Consider the following 25,931-nt stretch of genomic DNA (forward strand, 5'->3'; position numbering starts at 1 on the left):
GAGGAAGAGAAAGAAGAGTAAAGAAGAAAGGTTAATGTGGAAGGAAAAAGTGCAGAGCAGTTGAAAATGCAGTTTCATCTTTGACACAAAACTCCACACTGGCAAAAAGCTCAAGCATGTTTGTGTGTGTTGTGAGTGTATGAGATTAAAAGTGTGTGCGTGTGTAGAGTAGATAACACTCAGGAGTGAATGTAAAACAGAAGGTATGAATGCAGAATGGGCCTGCATCTGTTGTCTGTTCTCTCCTTTCTTTTTCTTTTCCCTCTTTTTCCTTTCGTCTTTCTTTCTTTCTTTTTGGCTCGTCCAAACACGCATCCTGAAGGATTTATCTTCCCTTTACAGTACACTGTGCCAGAACTTCAGTTTAGTAACAGAACTCTTTTGTCTTAACACTACATATTCTTTGTTTTTATCATGTGTGTGTGGGTGTGGGTGTGTTTTAAAAGTGTTAAAGTGTGTTTTAAAGGAACTGTTGGCTGAATGATGAAAGACGTCATTTAGATTGAATATTAAGATATAATACAAAAAAAGTCCATACTGTCTCATTATACACAGTGTTACTAAAAATAAAGTGATTCAGCTTTACAAAGATCATAAGTGAAAAAGGGATATTTATGTCTTATATTGTGGAGCTAGTGGGGATTTTTGGAAATATTTACAAATTAGGCACTGTATTAAAGAAAATGTAACAATGAAGATAATAAACCTGTAACAGAATATTACAGTACACAATATGAGTGACTTAAAGCAGCAACATTTTATAAGGCATTTAATCAGTTAAGCAGCAACACATCTCAAAAAAGTATATTATAAGGCGCATTTTAAGTGACAACACTAAGGAACAAGGGTGTCACCATGTTTTTTTTCTAATGGGGAAGCACCTAAGTAAACAAAACTGTAATTCATTAAAAAAAAAAAATCATTCAGAGTCAAACAGGCATTGGATGTTAATCTACACAAATTTTTCTCCTGAAAACTGTTTATTTGGTGAGTAAAGCGCTTCCGTTTATTTACAATAAGCTTAGATTTCCAATATTTTCAAAAGCACAATTAGCAGCATCGCTAACTGTGGTTAGCAGCACTTAGCTCTAGTAAATGCCACCTACACCGGGAACACTGAATGCTCTGGTAAGCCAGGGCACTATCAGCTAGCAGTTCATTCCATGTAGCTTGTTTAAACACGATTAAAAAACGCAGGCTACAGTCCAATATACTAATCCCTGAATAGTGAAAGAGCTAGCGCTGCGGTTAGCTGCTAATGCTAATAGTGCTCCAGCCTTGGTGCTGGAGAAACTTCACTGAAATTCCTGTATAACTCTGCACTTCCGCGGAGAGGCTTTACTGCTCCTTAATACCTGACTTGTAAAATTTATACATACATTTTTTTATAGGATATGCCTAGTAACATAGCCCTTCTGGGGCAGTATTCTCGAAGTAATAGGAGAATGATGAAAAATGTGCTTAATTTGATAAAAGTTGGAGTAATAACAGCCACACAGATAATATTGTGTAACTTGGAGAGTATTAAGACTGACAAAATGATTAAAATTGAATTTTATAAGGTCATGCTGAGGAGACTTAATGGTGAGAGTAAAGTGTAAGGCCTATGGGACAGCTTTTGGACCGACATGCACTTGACCTGACCTGTATATGTAAACTTTGACCTTGTATTATTATTGTATTGGTTATATATGGTAATGTTATATTCTATACACGTATTCCATATACGTCTATATCTGTGTATGTAAAAGTGAGTTAAGCTGTGTCTGTACCTGAAATATTTTTTATAAAAACCTGAAATTAGTCAGGTCACATCAGGTGGCAATCACTTAATTAGGACATCTCTGTTTAAAACAGGGATCTGTTTGTTACCTGTGTGCAGGGATACGACGGTCTCCGGCCAGCAGGACCACGTCACACAGCTTGCGGGTCCTGAGGTAGGTCTCCATTCGCCTGAAGGTGTGTTCCGCGTGGCTGTGTGACTGGAAGAGCTCATCGGGGACGCAGGGCTCCATCGACACGCATGAGGACAGCGTCGCACTGCTGTTAGACGTCCTAAACACAAACACAGAGGGTTTTGATTGTGTTAGGTTATCACTATATGTTTATATGTTTTATATACTTGGCTTAAGGATTAAATTTACTATGCACAATTCACACCAGCTCTAATAAGCTGGAAGTCATACAGCAAATCTGTCCTTCTGTCATTCAGCAAACAAACAAAGCTAAACCCTTTCACACACAGAAGCCAATCAGAAAGAGGCTTTCACTGGCAAACAGAGAGAGCTCACTCACTCACACTCACACACACACCCCAGAATTAATGGCAGCATAAATATAAACGCGCTTTTGAGAGCTGTTGGTAATTAGTACTGATGGCAAACTCGGCCATGAAATACACAAAGCAATTTAGCTGGTTCCCTTATGGCTCTCTCCCTCTCTCTCTCTCTCTCTTCCTCTCCTTCACCACCAGCCTTCTGTCTCGCCTTCATCACTTACTTCCTGCCAGTCTCCCATCCTCTTTCCCTCTCTTTGTGATGCGCTCTATAAATCTTGCTATTGTTATCACTCCCCCTCTCACACGAGTCTGCTCTTAGTTTTCAAACAGCCTCTGGGCTTTTTGGTCATCTGAGAGCTTTCACAAATTAATATTGCTGACAGTGATAATTAATCACACGCTTATCATTTTCCCACTCATTAAATAGCCAGTATTAAACTAGCTGCTGTATTTAAGCACTGAGCACAATGTGAAAATATGGCACACCAGCAGAGAAAAAACGCAACAAGCTGAACTCACAGTCACACTCGCAACATTACAGTACAGCTCACTGCTCACTGCTAATTCTGCTGCATTTACTTGGCTTTAAGTGCTGAGGAAGAATATTTTCTTAAAGGAAAATGAGTATGAGTGTATGAAGCTAACACATTTCATGTTTTGTTAAAATACATCCATCCATTACCAAATAATGGCAGCTGTAACGAACACCAGCCAGTGAAAAATGCTGTAATTAGTGTATACTATGTGTCTTAGACCATTTTTTTAACTGATGTACCTTTATTCGCCTAAAATGACAGAATTTATAGGAAAGACACATGCCAGAGGAGAGATTATAGGAGAGATCAGGAGATTTTAGACTACTCAAATGTCTTTGTATGTTTACATTAATAGCTAAAATATATTGCACTGTTAAAATAAAATAAACTAGCCTTGCTATCAAAGTACACAAAGACATAACATCCTCGCCTATAGCACAATTGAATCTGAGAGGGCAATAAAAGCGTTAGGAAAGATTTATAAAAAAATTTAAGCAGGACTGGTATGTTTCACAACTTCAAAGGAACACATTTCAGCTATGAATGAAAAAATTAGTTTAGGCTATATGCATTAAATCAGATTAGAATACATAAATAGTTACTTTTCATATAGATTCACCCCTTTATAACTTCATAAAATGACAAAATGACAACTTTTAGATACTTGATGCTGCTCACATACCTTTACTATCAACATTGAGATACACTTTCAGTGTAAGTAACACACACGCACACACACACACACACACACACACACACACACACACTGATCCCTTCTTTAAAAGAGAAGACAGATGGTGGTGATGGTGATTGGGAAGTGTGGGAGTATAAGCAGAGAAGCAGAGCTCTCAGTCTTAAACCTGCATAAAAGAATTAAAGTCAAGCAGTTCATCTAATGCAGACTCACCACTAAGATCTACTGCTTCAGCAATCATTTAGGAACAGAAGTCTGAGTTCGACACTCACTGCAGCACAGCCAAGCCTTTACAGTGAGGCTTTATGTCTTCTCTAATCACAGAAAAACTCTGAATGCTTTGTGGAGTTTAAGTGAAGACATTTTTATTGTCTCATTAATTAAATAAATGTGCTTGATTTAGGCTGAATGCAACCAAATCCTGACAGCATTACTTCACACATAGTATTAAGCCTAGGCCTGTCACAATAATTGCAATATCGATTTATCGTACAATTAATGAACATTACCTCAATAATTATCGTCTATTGTGTTTATTTGTATGTTTGTTCACATATATAACAGTGGACAGTATTTTAGCCAGTCATGCTTCAATAACTATGACTCCATAAACACAGTGTGGACTAAAGTAGGTGAAGAAATAAGTTTTTAATTCCCAAACTTATTATATTAATGATTAATTCAAATTTAGTTGTCTCTAAAAAATATATAATTTGTTTTTAAATGCTATTCTGGTATCATTATGGCAGTGGCATTTAATAGTCTTAAAATGACAAAAATATCGCGTATCGCAATAATTCTGGGACAATACATCGTACAAAAAAAAATCTTATCGCGACAGGCCTAATTAAGCCTTTATCAGACAGTAAAGACAGTTACTTTCACAAAAACAGAATTAACTTTTCACTGACAAGCAAACTACTACTAACACACACACTAGTAAAAGCTGTTTCATCTCTTTAAAGAGGGTAAACTCCGGCCAGCATCTCCACATCCCTAAAACACTCGTCTTTTCTCACTTTACTCTTTTTATTCTTCTCCACCGTCAATAATTCCCTCCTCTTCTTGTTCTTCTTCCCTGTTCTCCTGCTTCTCTCTCTCTCTCTGGAGGTCTGTCAGTGCTCTGGCACTCTGGCGGGAGCCCATGCTGGTGTGTTTAGCAGCTGTGTTGTGCTCTAAAGCCGATCCAGCTTTTCTCACTGTCTTTCGGAGCAGCTCGAGAGCAGATCAAACATGTCAGTGTTGTAAAGCAGAGCTGCAGAGCTTCTCTCAGCCCTGACAGCAGCTTTAAACAGTGTGTGATAGTAGTGCTTCAGTAGTGAGCAGTGTGAACCTTACACTCTGTATACGTATCAAACAGCCTGTGTGTTTGAGCTTCCGTCACAAGGACAGTTGAATAAAATCACCTTTGTATTGAGGGCTTTTTTATAATGGTAATGGTAAACTCTCAGCTTTCCGCTTCTTCTTTTCTTTTCTAAACCCCATTTTGCTTCTCTGAAAATAGTTACTGGATCTCCACTAACACAGAATTAAATATCATTAGCACATTTAGAATAGTATGTTAGCATGCTAGTTGTACAGGGACTGAGAGACCAAGACAAGCAGAACCCTAACAAACTGACCACCACTGACTTGCTTAGCCTGCCATGTTAGGTGCAACTTTATTAGCGTATGAGTTCTGAGTTAACACCCTTAATAGTGAGGTAAAATAAAAATACTGAAAATTCTAACTAACTAAAAGTATTAATAATAATATTAGTTTGTACCTCATTGTCAAAATCCTTATCGTATAAATAAGCTGCAGCAGATCTCTCACTCTATATTCGTCTGGGTTCACTGTTATGGACTCTACCCCGAAATTTAAATTTTGATTGTTCTGCCTATGAATTTCACCCTGTTGTATAAAAGGTCCTGATTGTCATGTTAGTGTCAGTGCACATTAGAGAGTGTGAATTATAATGGCTATACGTGGCTGAAATAAATTAAATAGTCACCATTGAGGACATGAATTTTCTAACTGTCAGGCCGAAATAAAACCTTTATCTCGCTGGTTCAGCCCATCGGCTGTATGTCTGACACCTCTGCTTTAGACTAAAACTGAGATCTAGAAAAACAGAATGAGGTCTTAGCAGTAAGGCCTTAGCAGCTTTAAAGTTGGATGTTGGCTGAACACCAGTCCACCTCATTCTTAACTCAGTCCAGTTAAGAATGTTCCAAGTACTAGAAATTGACTGCTCCACATCTCAATTTATATTTATGTATAGTGTGTGATCAATACTGTATCTACTGCAATTATATTGGTCAAATCTGAACAGCGCTGCTGCCTCATAGTCGAAGTTTAAACACAGCACAAAAAGAAACACCATCTGCTACCATTTGCAAGATTATCACAATACTTTAATATATATTAATCTCTCCTTACACCTCTAGATTCTACCATTCTACCATGTTCTGTAAAACTTGTCCAATCTAGCAGTAGTTGCAACAAAAATAACCCATTTGTGGGCGGAGCCTGAAAAGGTCAACTGATCAGCTGTTATACAGACAATGGCACTGTGAAGAAAACACACTAAGGGGAAAACTGTTTCTGGGCTTTGGAAGCTGTTTGGAATTCTGCAGCAGTTCCACAATGGATTTCAGTTAGCTTTCCGACAACGTTCAGAGCCTGGATCAACCTTAAGCCGTGCTTGCAGACACAGACACACACACACACTACCAATTCAGCAGGGAAAGAGATTATAATATAGACACAGAAGGAGGCAGGTCTGGTTCTTAATAAAGGCCGAAACGCTCACAGATTCACTGGGGAGTAAAAATGCATGGCTGTATTGTTGGGCATTAATCTAAATCCTGAATCCAACCAATTGTAATAATATTCAATTCTATTCATTTTAATACTATATCTGACACAAACACGACCCATAAACAGACAATACGAGAGAGAGAAACACTGAAAGAGCGGGAGAGAGGGAGAGGGAGAGGGAGAGAGAGAAAGAGAGAGGGCAAAAAGACTGAGAAAAAAATAAACCTCTTTGGGTTTGGACCAAAATATCCGTCTGTGGATACACACTCAATTCCCAAAAGGCACCACCAAATCTCAACACACAAACACACACACACAAGAAACAAGTACAAGCCTGACCAAAACTCCCAACAGACAAACACACACACACACAAACACATCATCCTCCCAACCATTCTCTCACTCTCCATACACTTCTCCTCAGCCTTCCTCTTTTCCAAATTAATATGGGGCACACACACACAGACACACACAAACACACACACAACTTCTCAACAGCACAATGATGCGGGACAAAATACATTTGCCTCTGTGTACCACTTCAATGGATTTTATATGAAGTCACTCATCCATATTGAGACTTGGAGGCTCAAAAGTAATTGCACAATTAACTGATAATCAGTCATACAGTCATGTATATCCTCTTCCCTCGTTATTTCATAATTCACAAAAGTTCTGGAGTTGATTCCTTTTGGTTGCCCTTTAGATGAAGTCTTTAAATTGGTGCCCAAAAGAAGTGCTGATGCATGTGAAAAAGGTTGCCATTAATAGTAAAGTAAGACAATATTGATTAATTAAAGTATTGCAATATTTATTTTCCAATACTGTATCGATATTCAGAAACACAGTAACAATTTTTAATTTGTAGTTTACTTGTAAAGACTTGTGTAAGAATTGGTACATTTAGTGTTGTGTTTGAATCCCACCCACTAGATAACAGGGTTGTACTCTGTTCAGGGTTTCCCGCAGCGCTTTATAGTTAGGGTGGCCATCTTGACAATAAATGCAGACAAGCCTATAATTATTTGTACAATGACAATACATTTTAAAAAGTACTGGTACTACCTGCATCTTCACAGGTTTAAAGTAAATGTACAACAAACTGACTCTGTTAAAGGTCAGGTGTTATTTTAACAAGAATCTTTGGAAAGACGAAACCAAGATTAGCTTGACTATAGATTATTATATAATTATATAACATGGTGGATGCACTTTGTGGTTGTTTCTCCTGTGTATTAAAGACAGGATTGCAACTGTATGATAATATCCATCCTCAGGAACAATCATGTGTCCATTTAGTGGTTATCATAGTGAGCCCACACTGCTGATATCAGTTTCTTCTGCCTTTCACTCTGCTGTGTGAATAGGGCACCAGAAAGGGGTGAGGTGGAGAGGAGATGCTCATGCATGGATGAGATTCTCACTTGCCTTTTTTTTACCAATATCGATAATAAGCAAATGAGCATGATATGATAACCACACATTTCAATACTGTGGTATAATATAAAACCCATTACCGCTGCAACTCTAGTTGAAGATTATGACTGCTGACAGAAATATTAGGAGGAATTCTGAAATGTAAAGAACCCTCTTTATAAGATCCGGCTAAAAGCTGCAAGACATAGAATGTGGCTTCACTGTACAGCTGGATAATGACAAAAAGAATACCCCAGTAGCTACAGGCAAAGTTGGGCATATATGTCATTTACTGAGGAGAAAACTGAAGCAGAACTAGCCTCAAACAAGCAGCAACTGAAAAAAGGCCTAATAAATCATTTCAAGGGAGGAAACTCAAGGGAGCATTTGGTAATGCTTATGGATTCCACACACCAGCAAGTCATTGACTGCAAATGTTGCATCCACATAAGAAATATAACATGTGTCTACAATTATGTTCAACTATTTTATAAATAAAGATGGTATATCTTATGTAAAATACAAATTATATAGTATTTTTGATTAGCATTGAATGATGACGGTTGGCTCCTATTCACTGTTATCAACATTAGCATGTACTGCTGACCTTTATCTTTACAACACACATATGCAGCATCCACTGAAAGCTCTACACACTACATATTACATGCTCCATAGAGACATTATGTTCCAGAGAACACATACACAAAGAGAGGACAAGAATGAGATTGCATGTGTGTGTGTGTGCGTGTGTGTGCAATGCTCTTGGTTTGTATTCTCAGCAGCTATCAGATGCTTCACACCATAATCTTCATTCATAATTGCAGATACGTTATGAGGACTCACAAGTTCTCATCAGAGTGGTTGTCTGTGTGTGTGTGTGTGTGTGTGTGTGTGTGTTTGTGTGTGTGTGTTCTGAACAAATAGCCTGCCTAATATGTGTGTACTAATCTGTGTGAGAATAATGGCGCACACACACTAACGCAGATGGCTTTTATTCTGCAATGCTGTACTCTACCGCTTTATCTCTTTCATGATAGTGTGTGTGTGTGTGTGTGTGTGTGTGAGTGTGAGAGAGAGAGAGAAAGAGAGAGAGAGAGAGAGAGAATTTGTGCATCTGCAATATTCTGTCAGAACAAACTTCAGCCTCATCCCCCGCCTCCAGAGTGACAGGCGATTACACACCTTTCAATTTTGCCATGACGTCTTAAACATCCTGTACAAGCGCACACAGATAAACACACACAAAACCACACACACACACACACTTTTTGTGTATAAGACGTCAAGGCTGATAAGCGTTTAGGCAGAATTCTGAGAAAATCTGAAAAATACTAGACAGGCTGAGTCATCTTGTGACACACACACGCACACACACAAACAGATTAATCCTGACAGTCTTATACTGAATTATGAAGTTCATCACATAGTAAATCTCATACACACACTATTACTACACTTACAACAGCCTATACACATACGGTAACTCACAGCTGTCATTCAGTGTACCACCCTAGCTGATTCATTAACTCCCCTGAAAACTTCCCAAAATCCATTTTTACACACACCCTAAATGTCAAGACAGCATATGACACGCTGTACTTAAGAAGAAGTTTGCATCATCTGATGGATCACACACTTTGAATCAGTGATGGTGAAGCACACTTATTTATTACATTTAGGCAGCTGGTGCTATTGTCTCTCTCTCTCTCTACGTGAGCATCTATTAGCCTGTTTAAACTCTGTATTAACTGTGATTTTGATGATCAGATCACCAAAAAACATCAGATTTAACTTCCCAACATAAAAAAACAGGTGTAAACAATCCCAGGATGCTCTGTAATCCCTTAAAACTGTTCATGCTTTCCTAAATCCAGAATGAATTATACGTAATAAAATATGATGTAAAACAGGGATGTACACGTTATGATGTGAAACACTTGATAACACTATACACCTGCCAGTAAGATACCACATCATATGGTTCAATTCCCAGTCTGTGTAACTATGCTGCGCAAGACTCCTAACACTACATTAGGCCCATCTCTGGATTAGAGTATCAGCTAAACGCCATAATTGTAAATGTGGAAGTTGTTATATAATGGGAATGTCAACTCTGATGTCATCTGGTCACACTAGACACACATTTAACAGTGTAAACATAGTCCAGACAAAATGTATTTACATACTATCTGTATTTATGTGAAACCCATGTTAATGCCAGGTGTAAATAGACTCAAATGTATCATAAAAAAAGGATTTCTGCTTGCCTGATGGAGTCAGATCACTGAAAAAGCATACAAATTCTATCTGATTACAATGTGGATGAGATTCTTCTTAAAGTGATCACATCATGACCTGATCCTAATGCCAGTGAACTCCAACCGATTATTATCCCACCTGTATTGGTACAAGCCCCGCCCATCTGAGCTAGGATTCGCCACACGTAGAAACATTGCAATCAATTCGGCCTTGCAAAACGTTAAAAAGCCATCACCGTCCCGCCCTTCTGGCTCGCATAAATGAAACGTTCTGGAACTATTAGCCAATCGTAGCAGAATAGCGGAGATACACTAACCAATCATATCGCATAGGGGGCGTGGCCTATCGCAAAACGGGTAGGAAAAGACAACGCCTCCTCATCTAACGGCCACGTTGAAATCTGGACACGAGAAGTTCTTAAAATTCACTATTTTGCGATTTTTTTTATCTTTAATAGTTTACAGTTTACGTGATCAGAGGATGTAAAGAGTTTCACAAACAAATAGCAACAAAAAAGCATCACGCGCGCCGGTTGCAAGAGATTCTTTTTTCTGTTTGCTGAAACGGCAAACATCTGGCGACACATCTGGCGAGCAGACCTCGCTCCTACCTACCTGCACGAGCTCGAGTCGGACTCCACAGCGGCAGCAGCAGCAGCGTTGTTGTTATTGTTGTTCTCCTCGTCGCCAAGGTTACAGTCCGCCGAGCCGCTCGCGCCGCCGAGTTCAGGGTTCTCGTTCACGTTCAAACTCACATCCAGCGCGGAGCGCGAGTGCGCCGGGGACGAGCGCGGGGCGCTGCCGCACTCGTGCTGGCTCGCGGAGCGGGGACACGCGGAGGCTCGCGTAGCCACCGTTGTCACCGTCACGCGCCCGCCTCCGGACTCGGGCAACTTTCGTTCGCTGCTCGTGGTGCCGGTAGCGGCAGCGGCGGTGTCGCTGCAGGCAGAGGTGACCGGAGAGCGGGAAGGCAGCTCGCAGCGCGAGGAGGTCCCGGCGCCGGAGCTCGAGCGGACGCTGAAGAGCTCGTGCAAGGGCTCGTGCAGTGACTCGGGCCCGGGGGGCGGGGAGGTCGCGTGGCCGAACCACCGCCAGCGGATGCGCAGGATCTGCTTCACGTCGAAATCTCTCCGGGGGGTCGACATGCCCGAGGGCACCGAGAGCGCGAGGGAGCAGGGGAAAAGGGAGCGCGCGGGCGGGCGCCGTAAACCGAGCGCGCGCCAGCTGGAGCTCAAGAGCAACTGCTAGCAAGGCTCGCGGAGACGAAGAATGAGAAAGAGGAGGGGGGACGGAAATCCACGCACAGAGGACTCACACGCGCACGCACACACACGGTACCTCTCTCTCTCTTTCTGACAGGAAGAGAGAGAGCGAGAGAGAGAAAGACAACGAGAAAGAAAGAAAAAGAGAGAGAGAGAGAAATCAGGAGAGGGAGATTACCACTTTCACATTAATGGACACACACATACAATGACAGCACAAACACAAAATGTCCCATGACCTGCAATGCAGCACTGGCAGGGAGTCACCATAATCATCATCATCATCACTGCTGGCAATCCTAACAAGTCTTAAAATACTGCTGACACACACAAACACACACACTAACTAGTATTTGATTCCTTGACAACTCAACACTGTGGTATCAACAGACACGCAGAGGACACATCAATTCCCTACAATCAATAAGAACCATTACAATGTCCTCACACAGGCACATGCACACACACACACACACTGCTCACACGCTAATCGATGCACTGAAAGGGTAAAGACAGAGAGATGGGTGTGAGTCTGAGAAAGAAACAGTAAAGCAGAGAAGATCAAAATCTACACATATAGTGATATAAGTTTCAACTACTGCTGTACTAATACTGCGAAGTATAAGAGAATCAGTATATATGTGAGAGCTTTCTTTAATTCCATACATTTGGGTGGAATTAAACATGAACACATCATTATTTATAGGTGCCATCTCCAACTCTACTATCCCACAGATTTTAGTTTAAACCCATCTGAGCCAAATCATTACTACCCTTGGAAGTTCCTGACTGGCTAAATGAATGAGATTTGACTTTGAACAACTTAAAATGGGCTAAATCGAATTTATTGAGCTTCTCACCCTTCCCTTATAATCTGACCTATACCCAACATTTGCCTGAATAGTTCATGATCCTCAACTAACGTCAATGTGAAAAAGCAAAGTTTGAAAGCTGATGTTAATTTTGTTAATCTCCTCTCTAGCCTGGATACAAGATGAGATACAGTAAGTTAGGCATTGGAGGCATGCAGGTTCTGTATGGCAAATGTTTGCCCCAGAGGCTACCATAGCTGGTGTCCCAGCTGGTCCAATAAATGCTCAATTATCAATAAATCTGGAGACCAGGCAGGCCAAGGAAGTGTTACAGTCTGGAGGAGACATTCCTGGAAAACACATTTTGCTGAGCTGTTAGCGCCCTGCGTACCACTACTAGGGTTGTCCGATTGTGGTGTGTGATGGTTCCCTAGATCATCCCACCAGCAATTGACAAGACCCAGTGTCTAATCAGACTACACCTGTAATCATTTACATATCTGCCAAAGACAGAGAAACAGGTATATGTTTTCTGTCCATGAGTGTATAAAATACATTCAAATATATGAAATATGTATGGATCATATTATTACATACTAATGCCAACATATATGCAACACATATGGGGCACATTATCACAAATAGGCACAGACACATATAGCATAATACATATGGGACATATTACATGCTTAAATATACATACATGAAAAAAAACAAGTGTGTCTACGCCCTCATCCTTCTCTTTCAAACACACCCACACAGGAGTGTGCACAGGAGTATTACAGAGAGATGCAGAAAGAGTGTGTGTGTGTGTGTGTCTGTGTGTGCCTGTGTGTGTGTGTGAGAGAGAGAGAGAGAGAGAGAGAGAGAGAGATGAAGTTGATGTTGGCAAGAGTTCTCCCCTGATCTTAAACCTCCCTGTAATTTAAGATGTGCCTGACAGATTTAATGTGTTGCCCACCAACCATGGCAACTGCAAAGCTACTGTGTGTGTGTGTGTGTGTGTGTGTGTGTGTGTGTAGAGGCACTAAAGTGCTGCACCAGGCACAGACCCTTTTAACTTATATGCCTCTACTTTATTTTGATTTAGCTTTGGGGACTGAGTGTGTCTGCCGGTCTGAACTTCCGTCAAGGATATAGCTCTCACAAGTTTTATATACACTGTATCTTGAACAACAGCATGTGGACAAAAGTATTGAGACAGCTGCATGTTTACTGTTTCTTCCAAAATTAAGGACGTTAAAAACAGTTTATCCTGTCTTTGTTGTTTTTTGTTGTCGCCACTGTCCAGGGAAGGATTTCTTCAAGATTTTGAAGCCTTGCTTAAATGATTTGATTGCATTCAGCAACAAGAGTTGGCATTAATGAGTTCAGAATGTTGGATGATCTCCACATTACCTCAAACTCCACTATGCATATCAAAATATTAGATGAAGCACCATCATTCCAGAGAACAGAGTTCCACTCCTCATCAGCTCAGTGCTGGGAGCTTTATACCACTATAGCCCATGCCTGACATTAGGTATGGTGGTAATAGGGTAATATTTATCTGCTCTATCGGGTCTTGTTCTATTAGCAGTGCTTCCCTATACAAGCAATGTGTGTGCATTTGCACATCTGCATCAGCAATGGGTGGAACTTAAAGTAGTGGGAGACACACATAGTGTGTATCTCTCTCTCTTTCTCTCTCTCTCTCTTACACACACACACACACACACACATTCTGTGTGGTGTCATAAAGTGTTATGGCGTGTGTGATTGGAGGGACATAACTGAATGATGGGGAGGATGATTAAGCTGAATCTGTGCTTTATGGCTGCAGTTTATTTTCTCAAGGTTAATCCTCCATCTCTTTGCTGTCTACCTCTATCTCTCCCTCTCTCTCCTCATAAATCAAGATGATCATATTTCAAACCTGCACTGCAAATGCGTCTTGCATTCCCTTTACACACACACCCACACTTCAAGGGAACATTAACTGGCCTAATTAACCTATTGCATGACTCAGCAATTCCTAAAAATACATTTCCTGTGTGTGTGTGTGTGCATGTGCTTTTAACTCTTATATGCAAATTGTATGCATATCTTCTTTTATATGCATACATCAGCCATAACATTAAAACCACGGAGAGGTACTTAAGTATTAAAGATAGGTAGGCCTGTCACAATACTTTTTTTATTCAGCCTCAAGTCACACATCTTCACCTGTAGCAATCTATCGCTATCTATCCAGAAGGATGGGTTTCTCTACTGGTTATTCACAAGGTTTCCTCCTCTGCTTTGTGACAACATTCCTTGTAAAAACATCACCAGTCCTGCACAGCACATTAACAGTAGTAGTATTTTACAGTTTATTATTACTTGTATTTATTTGTGCTTCATTAAATTAGTCATACAGACAGTACTTTCCAACTTCTCTCTGTTCAGCTTTTACAAAACATTTTTTCCATCTCTACTCTGTGCTTTAACGGGTCAGAGCTGTTTTAAATACACATGGGGTACTTGTACAGTAACAGGCAGGGGGTTTTAATGTTAAGAGCTGATTAATCTATACCAACTCAAAAACACACATTAGAGACCTGAACATGGGCTCAAATCGCCATCACCTTACACACAGTCAACAACGCCACTCCTTTGTCAGCAATGCCATCACCATGGCAACATTTCTCAGATGTAACATAAGGGTAACAAACACTGTACTGACCCACAGGAAGAAACACACTGCTGACAACAAAACATCACACATGGGGAGTGTGTGTGTGCTGGTTCAGGATCAGATTTTCCCTCCCATATCCTCCTATCCATGGTAATAATATAAATCTATCATTCACAATTCACACCCAAACCATCAATCCATATAGGCAGTTATCCTAAAATCGTAGTTTAAAACATTATTAAGAATCAACGCACACACACACACATCCTCACCTTTGCTACGCTCTGCTGTGCTGTACAGAGGGGTAAAATAGAGGAGGATGTCAGGAGGAAATTGAAAGCAGGAGGGGAGGGAGAGAGACAGCGAGAAAAATAAATGTCCATTAGAGACATTCCTCACATTCAGCCTAACACACACACACACACACATCCCAATCCACACAGAAATAAATCCCAGAAACCACACCTACATCTCCCAATCCACACAGAGACACACAGCCCCACAGGCAGTGACACACACACACACACACACAATGTAATTAGCTGAGACTCTGATCAGCTCGAGGCCACTGGACTTCATGGAATTTGACTGACCAAGCAATTAATTACTTCACCTTTACTGATCTCTCTCTTTCTGCTTCTCCCTCTTTCTTCCATCACTCTCTCTCTTATTTGCCACAATCTCCACCTATTTCTTCTCCCATTTTCTCCATCTTTCTATTTCCTCCCTCTTCTTTTCCTGCCTTCTTCCAACAGATACTTTCTGCTTTCCTTCTTTCTTTTCTCTTCCTTAGTCATGGTCTATCTTTTTTCTTTGCGCTCTCTAACATTTTCTCTCGCCGCTTTTTTCTTCCTCCCTTTCAGTAACCTCTCCCTCTTCCTCTTTCTTTCTTCTTTCTCCCTTTTTCTTACTTCTCACTGTCAATTTTTTCTTTTTCTTCTTTTCTTTTTTTTACTGCTTCTCCCCTCCCTGTCTTTCACTTCCATCCCACCTCTCACTCCAGTTGTGTTTGTCGTCTTGCCTTTCTTTTTTCCTTCCTCACACTCCCTCTTACCAGTTTCCATCACAGTTTGGTTACTGCAAAAATGGTTCAGATTCTTCCTCTTACCAATGTTTCCTGCTTCAACAAATCACCTTCACATGTTGACTGCTCTGTCACTGAAAGTACTCAATGCTTTCCACTTAAACTGACATTGTTTTTTAATGTTATGGCTGTTATCTGTATTCAATAGTCATAACAACTAACATGGGCTCCCATGACTTTTGGCATGTTCCATGTAAGCAGTAGAATGCAACTTGAGGGATATGTGTGTGTGACCAATAATGTCTTGCAAAGAAGGCATTACCACCCACAGTGGACAGCACCAAGCAGTGGGTGGTAATGCCTTTAATGATTTATTTCTGACTCGCATCCATTTAAAACCCTCTATTAGACCTTACTCAACTCATGTAGCCTTGTAATGAGTATGGTGGCCAGTGTTCAGCATCACTCACAAGATAACAACTCACAACTTACACAAGTGTGGTAGATTCCAAGCCGTGCCCTGAGGTAACACTTCAAGTGATACAAGACACATATTGAGATCACATGGCGTTTGGCACTTCATTGTGTTTATTTTGATTCTTATTTAATTTCTACAGTAATTGAAGCATTCGTAGCAGACACACACACACACACTCCACTGCTGCTACGCTCTGCTGTGCTGTACAGAGGTGTAAAATAGAGGAGGATGTCAGGAGAAAATTGAAAGCAGGAGGGGAGGGAGAGAGACAGCGAGAAAAATAAATGCCCATTAGAGCCATTCCTCACGTTCAGACTAACACACACATACACACACACACCAACACAAATCCCAAAAAACACACATACATCTTCCAATCCACCCAGTATAACTGTCTAAACTTAGGGCTCATTTACACCCTTTTCTAATCATTTTATTTCAAATTTTATCCCATTTTCTCCCCAATTTGGAGGGCCAATTACCCAACGTACTCATTAGGAGTGCTCCTATCACTAGTAATGCCCCAAACACTAGGATGGTGAAGACTAACACATGCTTTCGTCAACACAGACTCACAGCCCCTTTTCCAAATGCCTCTGATGCAGCATTACTGGATAGCATCACAGCACACTCGGAGGAAAGTGCTGAATCCCCAGCTCCGATACAACATTTAACAGACCCGGTGCTGACGAATATTACAAAAGGAGTAATGTGGGGAGAAAGCAGCATCTACCCACCCAGAGAGAGCATGACCAATTTGTACTCTCTTAGGGCTCCAGCTGCTGAAATTTCTTTCTCCCTCATCTTTACCAGAGCATAATAATCTAATGATCTGCTGGACTAAAACCTCTACCCTGCGCAGTTTAATATTCATAACGTGAAACAGCAACCTGTGTGTGTGTGTGTGAAAAAGAATAATGAACACATTTGTTGAATCTGACTACAGCAACACAAAATAAATCAGATGCTCCTGGCAAACCTGGAAATAAAACACACGCATGCACGCAACACACATACTCACACACACACACACACACTTGTGAAGATGTGCCTGAAGAAGGTAGCGCCAAAAAAAGCATAAATGCTCCCGCTTCACCTGAGACACTAAAGCCAAAGCAACGTTTCATCTTTCTCTCTTTCCTGCTTCTCTCTCTCCCTGGTGTGATTAGAGTTTGTGAGTTTGTGATAGAGACCTGCACTGAAGTCATTTTACACTGATAGGAGCTCACGCAGTTTTACTGCCGCTTCCGCACACACTGACCTTGCACTCACCTTTTGTCTTCACACATTTGAAACTTTTACTGCTGTTTTGCTGCAGTATTTTAATGTGACGAGTGCACTGTTTCACCACTATTAATAAATAATAAATAAAAATAATAAAATAATAATTTGATTAATGTATAGAAACTAATCATTAAGTTGAGGCTCTTCTGTTTATAAACAGGTGTGTTACAGAGCCAGCAGAATCTGCACCTCACTACTGTCAAAACAAACCTTATATCTCTATTTTTTTCACATTAGGTAAAAACTTTACACTGTGTCAGACTTTTACAATGAACACACAATAGGAATATTCTGATGGTGCCTACCAGCTTTTCTAAATAAGGTACAAGTGAGTAATATCCAATTATAACGGGCTTTTCTTACAGGCAGAATCTACGGGTCAAAGATTCTCCATTACCTCACCCTTACACAGACCAGGGAGGGAAATGTCAGAAGCGAAACACTCTAAGTTAACGCAGGTGTTGCTGAATCAGTGCACACACACACACACGTATGAGCAAAATAATAATAATACAAAAAAACTATTTCATAAAAATGGTATTACACATCTGTGACAGCAAAAAATATATAGTCGGACCACACCTGACGTTGTGTTTCCTGTATGATAAAGGTTATTACTCAAAAACACAGATGTTTTTTACCATGTAAAACCACCTTGTTTACGGTTAGGTTCTGAAACATAACAGCGCTTGTGGAGATGAAACAGATTCAGAGAGAATTTTGATGAGAGATGGATTTGCACCTCAAAGCCAGTCAGGTAGGATGTGTGTGTGTGTGTGTGTGTGTGTGTTTGTGTTTGTGTTTGTGCGTGCATCAATAAAAAAAGCTGTGTGGACATAAACTCTCCTCTCTTTTCTCTTTCATTCTCTCTCTCTCTCTCTTTCATTCTCTCTATCTCTCACTTACACAATGCTCTAAATAAAGAGTAGGTCAGAGCAGAAGATACATAATCCCAGACGTGCAAGATTTAAATATAGACACACAGAGCCACACATTTTAACAACTCCAGATGTGTATTCCAAGTTATTATGTCACAGGATGACACAGATTCATGGAAAAAATAAACAAATCCAGATTACCATAATCTCTGAATACACATATACTCAACTACTCTTCTATTTTTGCGACCATAAAGAATCAGATTCAGCAGAGACTAAAAAACAAAAAAATACGAAAGCAATATGATAACTGTAAACTCTTTTTTTCTAAGGATACATCCATTGTTTTATTTGCTTTAATATTAAGAACACAGCTAAATCACAGCAACCCAGTGATATCTAACTCAAGATTCAATAGCACAAAAAAAAAAACATTGACCCGCAACGCATAAACACACACTTCAGACGCTGCAGTTCCCTTGCTTTGTGTGTCTATTTATTAGGACTTGTTGGTAATATTTTATTTTAAATCAACCATTACCTTTTTTCCCAAACTGTTTAGACAAAAAATTGTTTTGAGATACAGATAGGCCTGGGCAATATTGTAAAAATAGTATATCACAGTATTTAAAAACATTATAATGCACAATATTCATCTTGATATATCAAGACAAAAGACACAGTCAAAATTCAGTATCATTTTGTATCATACAAAAACTACAGATATACATACATTCTGACCATTGTTATTTAAGTGAAAAGAAAATTGGCTACAGACATGAAAACAAGTTTAGAAACCAGAAACTCCTCTAGTAAGCTCTGGTGGAATCATTTATGTGAGAAAGCTTTAGTGGTTTTGATATGAAAACACTGATTTATTTGGAGACTAAAATGCAGTTTATTAGGTTTGGTTCAAGCACTATCCAAATTCAGGTCATAGCCAAAAACTTGAGATCTCACATTAATTATAAACAAGGTCAGTCTAAAAACAGCTGATATTTTGTGCTCTACTGGGTCCACAATTGTGCTTTGTCACCTATGATTGCAAACTGCCGGATGCTGCGCTCTAGTTGCATTTTTGACAATCAAGTGTTATATTCTACATCAATTTTAGCTACAAACTAAATACTAGCTAATTGTCACTGTAGCACAAAGGCTAAACTCTATTGCTAAAAGTATTCACTCATCCAAATAATTAAATTCAGGTGTTCCCATCATTTTCATGGCCACAGGTGTATAATAAAACCTAGCATCTAGACATGCTGCAGATGGTTTCTATGAACATTAGTGAAAGAATTGGTCATTCTCAAGAGCTCCTGTAAATTCCAGCATGGTACCATGATACAACTCAACAACTCCGCCACAAAGTGGTATGATACCGAGTTTGAGACTGGCAGTTGTCAGGTGTACAGTCCCTGTCTGAGTGCATTGTAGTAAGTGTAAGTTTGGTGGAGGGGGGATTATTGTGTGGGGTTGAGTTGGGCTGGGCCACTTTGTTCCAGTAAAAGAAAGTCTTAATGCTTCAGCATGCCAAAATATTTTGGAAAATGTAATTTTAGACACATGAGAGGCTGCATTAAGCTGGTATTTACATGCCAGTGTTTTGACCTTGACAACTAAAGACCTTACTAACATAAAGACATCATACACATATCAGTCTACTGCTGAGTTTGGCTGCTAGCTAGCATTGAGTCAACAGCTTCATACCTGTCTTCTAAGGTCAATAACTAAGGACTCGAGAGAACCTAGCCAATTTAACCAGCACGGTGCCATCAATGGTAATAAAAAATTAGTAAGTAATCTAAAAGTAATCCATTTTAGAAATCAGATTATTCAGCATTATTGTTATCAATTTGTGGCTAATCCACTGTGGCTAATCAACTTTGCCTTAATAACTTTCATTTCATCATGCCTTTGGGCCCTATTGTACACCCTGTGCAAGGCGCATCCCAGTACTCATTGTTAAAAATATAACCAATTAAAAAATTAACCAATAAAATTCCTCTTTTCACATTGACTTCCACTGGTTTCGCCTTCGCTGTAAATTTGTCTTGAGATAACAGCAGTAGATAACAGCCATGCTGGTGAATTTGCATGCACTTATTAATCATTTTGATGATTACCAATCATCAACAATAATGATAAAAACCCTCATTCAGCTCCAGCTTTGTACTGACCGGTTCAAATCTAGCCTAATATGAGGGAAATCAATAATGCCGCCAGCACACACACACACACACATACACACACACACACACACACACCCCACACACATACACCCACTCTCCAAACTCATCAGCCAAAATATCACCAGGCCCATTTTGCACTCCTTAATGAGATTTATATTGCTCTCTCCCTTTCTCTCCATCCTCCTGCCTGTCCCCTCATCCTTCATTTCTTCTCCTTACTCATTCCTTCATTTTCCATTCTCTCTCACTCTCTCACAGATATTTTTATACTATCAACATGGTAGTCGCTGTTCTGGAGTGGTTTGTTTGGGGCGAGAACCTGATCCAACCTCAATCTGAACCAACTATAAGGTGTACTCCACAAGTTTGAAATAAAATGTTGGGCAGATGCAGTTTAATCTTATTAATGGTGCATATTTAAGGGTGGTGAACCACCCTTAGCTAGCAGTGAACCACCCAAGCTAGCAGTGAAACTTCTGAGCCTTAAAAACAAAACCAGAACCACACCTTGGAGGTCAGTGGTGGTCCAAAGGTGTTACGAGGGGGCTGATAAACTGTGTAGCAACAGGTTGTATACAGTCAGTAGCTGACCTAGCTAACTTAAACATTGCTTTATAGTAGGTGTTTTAGACCAGTGACAGCAGATACAAGGTAGGTGTATCTAATAAACTGAGAGCTGTGTGAGTATTAAGCAGGATGCTGGATGCTGTAAGGATGTGACTTGCCAGTATAGAGCAGGCAATATATATAGAGGAAATGCTTTAGGCTTCACCTCTCAGCGGGAATGGATTTCAAATGCCTCTGTCTGGCAGCTAGCATTAATGATTTAAATCAGAACCTGCACCACTGACTTATCGTCAGGCTTCGGCTGAAAAGACATGAGAAAAGAAAAGACATCACATCTGCAAACTTATCTCATAGAGCACAAACCAGCATCCCTCTATAAGAGAACATAGAGGAAAGGCCTACGATTCGTATTACAAAAACAGATCTGTTGCTAAAATAGTTGCCATTTTCTCAGCTTTCATCTCACCCATCACTGACAGGGTCATTTTATTACTTTGGAAGCTCGAGTTAAGTTATTTATATGAGATAACACAACTAACACCATGATCAGGAATCAACGTGACTGAACACATTTGCAGATCATCTGAAAAAACCCTTCTCTACTTCTGCTGTAAGTGGTCACTTGTTTAACATATTTACGACACCCTTCTGAGTGATGAGTGGAGGTTGGGAAGGGCATGTTTTAAACCGTATTGAAATGAGGCCCATGGTATAGCTTTTATCTCCCACCTTAGCAGGAACTAATCTGATGAAAGCCTTTTATCAAAGGACTTTTAGTCACCGCTTTTATTTTATAGCATCATTAAATACACACAAGAGACCACAAATGGCCTCTGTTCAGACACACACACACACACACTATGTTGTAGTCTAATAAAGTTGTTGGATTTAGTAATGATGAGAAGGGATCAATTCTGATTAAAACACAGGGTGTCTCTACCATACATATTTTTTTCTATGTCGCAGTATAAATGAATAACCCCTCTTTCATGCATAAATCAATAAAAGAGAGCATTGGATTTCTAATTGTGTCCTGCAATTGTCAATTAATCCGGTTTAAATATTAAGATTTTGCGGTAGTGCATCCAACAGCATCCCCCACATTTTTAATTAGGTACAGGTCTGGCAACATGGCTGGTCATGGCATAGTATTCAAGGAAAGCTCTTGAAATGGCAGTAGCATGTAGATAAGCGTGCACCGTATTATAAGCCACACTAACAATGAACTTCTACTTTCCTTAACACTGCAAACACACAAACTACAGTCTAATTTACTCACCTCTAAACAGTGGTTAGCAGCTAATGCTAATGGTGCTGCACCCAGCCTTAGTGCTGGAGAAACTTTACTGAAAACTCACACTTATAAGGCTGTACTTCATCTTTCTTAGCAAACTATAATACAATTTAAAATAGTTTAGGTCCATAGTGAATGATTAGTGTGAATGATAGTAGTAGTATTGTTTGAGCTAAACTATTAAAAAAAGTAGTTGACAATAACCATTTACATAAATGATTAAGTTACTTATTCTCCATAAGAGAGAGCAGGGTTCAATTCTAGTGGCAGGAAATTAAGCTTTTAGTGCTAGTTGTAAGCCTAGCACTAGCACCTCAACTATGTATATATGCAATTCTGGCACTGCATATATAATGTAATGTAATCCATTCTGTCACCACATACCCATATTCATCTGTTTATATTTACAGAACATATGAATGAAATGTGGTTTGTTGCGCAGCACACACACACATACACTTCTGGAAAACCTCTGCTATTGATCATCAGCTTGCAGCGCTGTCAAAGAGGAGATGAAAGACAGGGTCATCTTCATCCCCCACATACAGATAAATAAACAAGTAAATAAATAAATAAATAAACCTCTCTAAGTCATAAGGACCTGATGCATCTGATCTACAGCAACATCTTAAATCGTGCACTGAATTATTGATGAAAAGCTTCTCCCTCTCTCCCTCTGACATAAAAACAGATGAATAAATATATACAAGGCTGGCAGGTTCTACACGGTTTAAGACTAGAGATAGATTCAGTTCTGGAACAGTTTCAACCAGACACATTATTTGTCATGTTGTGACAGTAACAGCTGCTCCAATCTAATGTCAATAGGTCCATATCATACTTTTATATTATGCGTATAGTTTTATGTTGTAAAAAGGGTCCTCATTTATTTATTCCTTTGAATAGAACAGACTCTTCCTGTTATTTTGTCCAAAAAAAACTTTTGACAGGTTGTTGTGACATCAGAGAAACTAAACAGATTACAAATTAAATGTTCTGCAGGCCATAAATAGACTGTATGAACTGGGCATATTTTTAAACCTTAATCATAAGAATTAGCTTTATAGAATCAGTGTTTATATTCAATTTGGTTTTCTTGTGTATTATTGCTATATAAAATCTTTCTGTACTGTTGGACATATTGACACAACAGTGCAATAAACAACACGATAATTATTTTCCTATTTATGCAAAGCACAACAAAGATGAAAGTGGAATAAAGGGCAGAAACTTACATAGTTTTTTCACTCAGGGTTAACTAAATATAAATAATGTGTGATTTTATAAAAGTCTTTATCATATGAACTACAGAAGTGCATCTCAAAAGAGTATATGAATATCATTGAAAAGTTACTTTATTTCAGTAATTTAGTTCAAAATGTGAAACTCATATTATATAGATGTATTACACACAAAGTGATCTATTTTAAACTATTTTATTTTATTCTTGGTGATTATGATTATGGCTTACAGCTAATGACAACCCAAAAGTGAGTATGCAAAAGATGCATGCAGTAACCATTTGTTTGGTTACAGTACTGGTATCAATTAAGACAATGTGATTTCAAACAGTTATTAAAGGGTTACAGCCAGTATTGGTGGTAAAATAAAATGACGGAAGGAGAGAGTCAGGAAGAAAGACCATGAGAGTGAGACAGACAGAGAGAGAGAGATAGGATAGAGGTAATGAGAGACAGCTGTACACTTGGGAGCTGACCTGTATTCTCCCACTGATAATCTGAGCACAAGTGAAAGGTGGGTGAACATTGGTGTGTGTATGTGTGTGTGTGTGTGTGTGTGTATACACGTGACAGGTAAGAGAACGTGCTGATTCTGCAGTTTACCATCTAGGCCCTTTCAATCTTCATTCTCTCTCTCTCTCACACACACACAGATTCTACAGTTCTCATTTATCTGTATTTGTGAGTGTGTGTTTATGTGTAAAAGACTGATAGCTTACCAACTGAAAGAGTGTGAGAGTGTGTTGAATACAAGACTGCAGGTGGGTCTCGTTAATCCACGTTTTGGAAAGGATGGATGGAGTGTCAGCTCTTTCTCTGCTGGAGAAAAAGTAAAAAAAAAAAGAGAGAGAGAAAAGAGAGAGTTAGAACTGCTTAGCCGTACACCTGCAACAATGTTCACCAACTGCTGAGACAAGGCTTTTACAGCCAATTAGGAACTATGGTCTCGCATGTGTGTGTATGTCTGAGTATGTGTGTGTGTGTTGGTATGAATGTGGACTAGATACAAAGTGCATTATCCATGCTCAACTAGCTCCACATATGGGCACATTAGCTTTAAGAGCAAGTTTACACTGCAAGCAAGCAAGACGTACAACAAGGGTTATTAAAGGTCACAATAGCCACTTTCCAAAGCCTAGGCTGCAGTCGAGGTAGGCCTGGTCCTTGGGAGGACTGTTCTTTGAACACTAGCCTGCTGGTCACACATGAAACGGTGAAATGGGAGAACTACCTCAGAATTATTCAGCATTAGGGGTGGGCGATATGGCCCTAACATTACATCATGATATTTTATGGTATTTTTGCAATAACGATACTCTTGGCAATATGACAAAACTCTGAATTAAAAAAAAAAAATTAAGAATACATTACTGCAACAAAATGAAAATTATGTTTTATTGCTGCATACAATATGATATAGCACTTTTTTTACAGATTTATAACAGAAGTCAGAGATCCAGAATGTGATGATACTAATAATGCACTCCAAGTATCACCATATATCCGAGGTTAAAGTAAAATAAATGAAAGTAGATATACAATGGGAAATGAGAACCGTGTGAATTTTTCTTTTGCTAAAAACAGAAAAAAGTTAAACCCTGATGTGATAATTAAGGGTGGGTGATATGTCAAGATGTTAACAGGGTATAATAATAATGTATATTTTTCCATTTCGATCTATACAATATAATTCCAATATCAATATGAACAGTAAAAAAAAAATCACCTACTGAAGGACTTTATCACACACAGATGAAGCTTCCTGCCCTTTGCGCTCAATTTGAATGCATTGAACGGACGAAAGTGTCCTGTAATGAACATCATTCAGTGACAGATGCTATCAATACTATGGGCCCTATTTTAGAGATCTATAGCTCACTGGTCAGTTGTGCACCTGGATTTAGTGCGTGTCGGTGCGTTTTGGGCGTAATGTCAAATAAACCATTCCAAAGGCAGGTGAGCTCTGCAGAGGATACTGACCTGTACGTTCACGAGCAGCTCATTTAAGGGAACAGCAATGTTATTTTATTCTTTATTCTGTATATTGTTGATGTAAAAGTCGGGTCTGTTTGTGTGTAATAAGCAGAGGGTGCTGTGTGTAACAAGCAGGGGTTGCTGAGGGCATACAGTGTGCACGGCGTACTCCGATGCTATTTTATCGACTTGGGTGCAGACGGACTGAAACAGGGCTAACCCATGATGGGAACACCTCAGCAGGCTTGAAGTGTGTTAGGCCTGATAATATCTGTTTTTCTAAG

General features: G+C 39.5%; 1 protein-coding gene across 3 annotated transcripts in view; it reads right to left on the reverse strand.

The window, feature by feature from the left end:
* The window catches only part of klhl5 (kelch-like family member 5), a 55,265-nt gene that overhangs the window by 21,086 nt on the left and 8,248 nt on the right, over positions 1-25,931 (reverse strand). The window contains exons 2-3 of one of the 3 annotated variants that reach the window (XM_049472594.1): positions 24,393-24,489; positions 1,873-2,055 (exon numbers count right to left, since the gene is read on the reverse strand). In XM_049472594.1, the coding sequence (XP_049328551.1) occupies positions 1,873-2,015 (143 nt within the window). In that variant the 5' untranslated portion in view covers positions 2,016-2,055; positions 24,393-24,489. Of the gene's footprint in view, positions 1-1,872; positions 2,056-10,603; positions 11,249-24,392; positions 24,493-25,931 lie in introns of those variants that run through there. The other 2 variants (XM_049472593.1, XM_049472592.1) reach the window with 2 other exon arrangements.

Source organism: Astyanax mexicanus, chromosome 25 (genome assembly GCF_023375975.1).
Source record: "Astyanax mexicanus isolate ESR-SI-001 chromosome 25, AstMex3_surface, whole genome shotgun sequence".
NCBI classification, from domain to species: Eukaryota; Metazoa; Chordata; class Actinopteri; order Characiformes; family Acestrorhamphidae; genus Astyanax; species Astyanax mexicanus.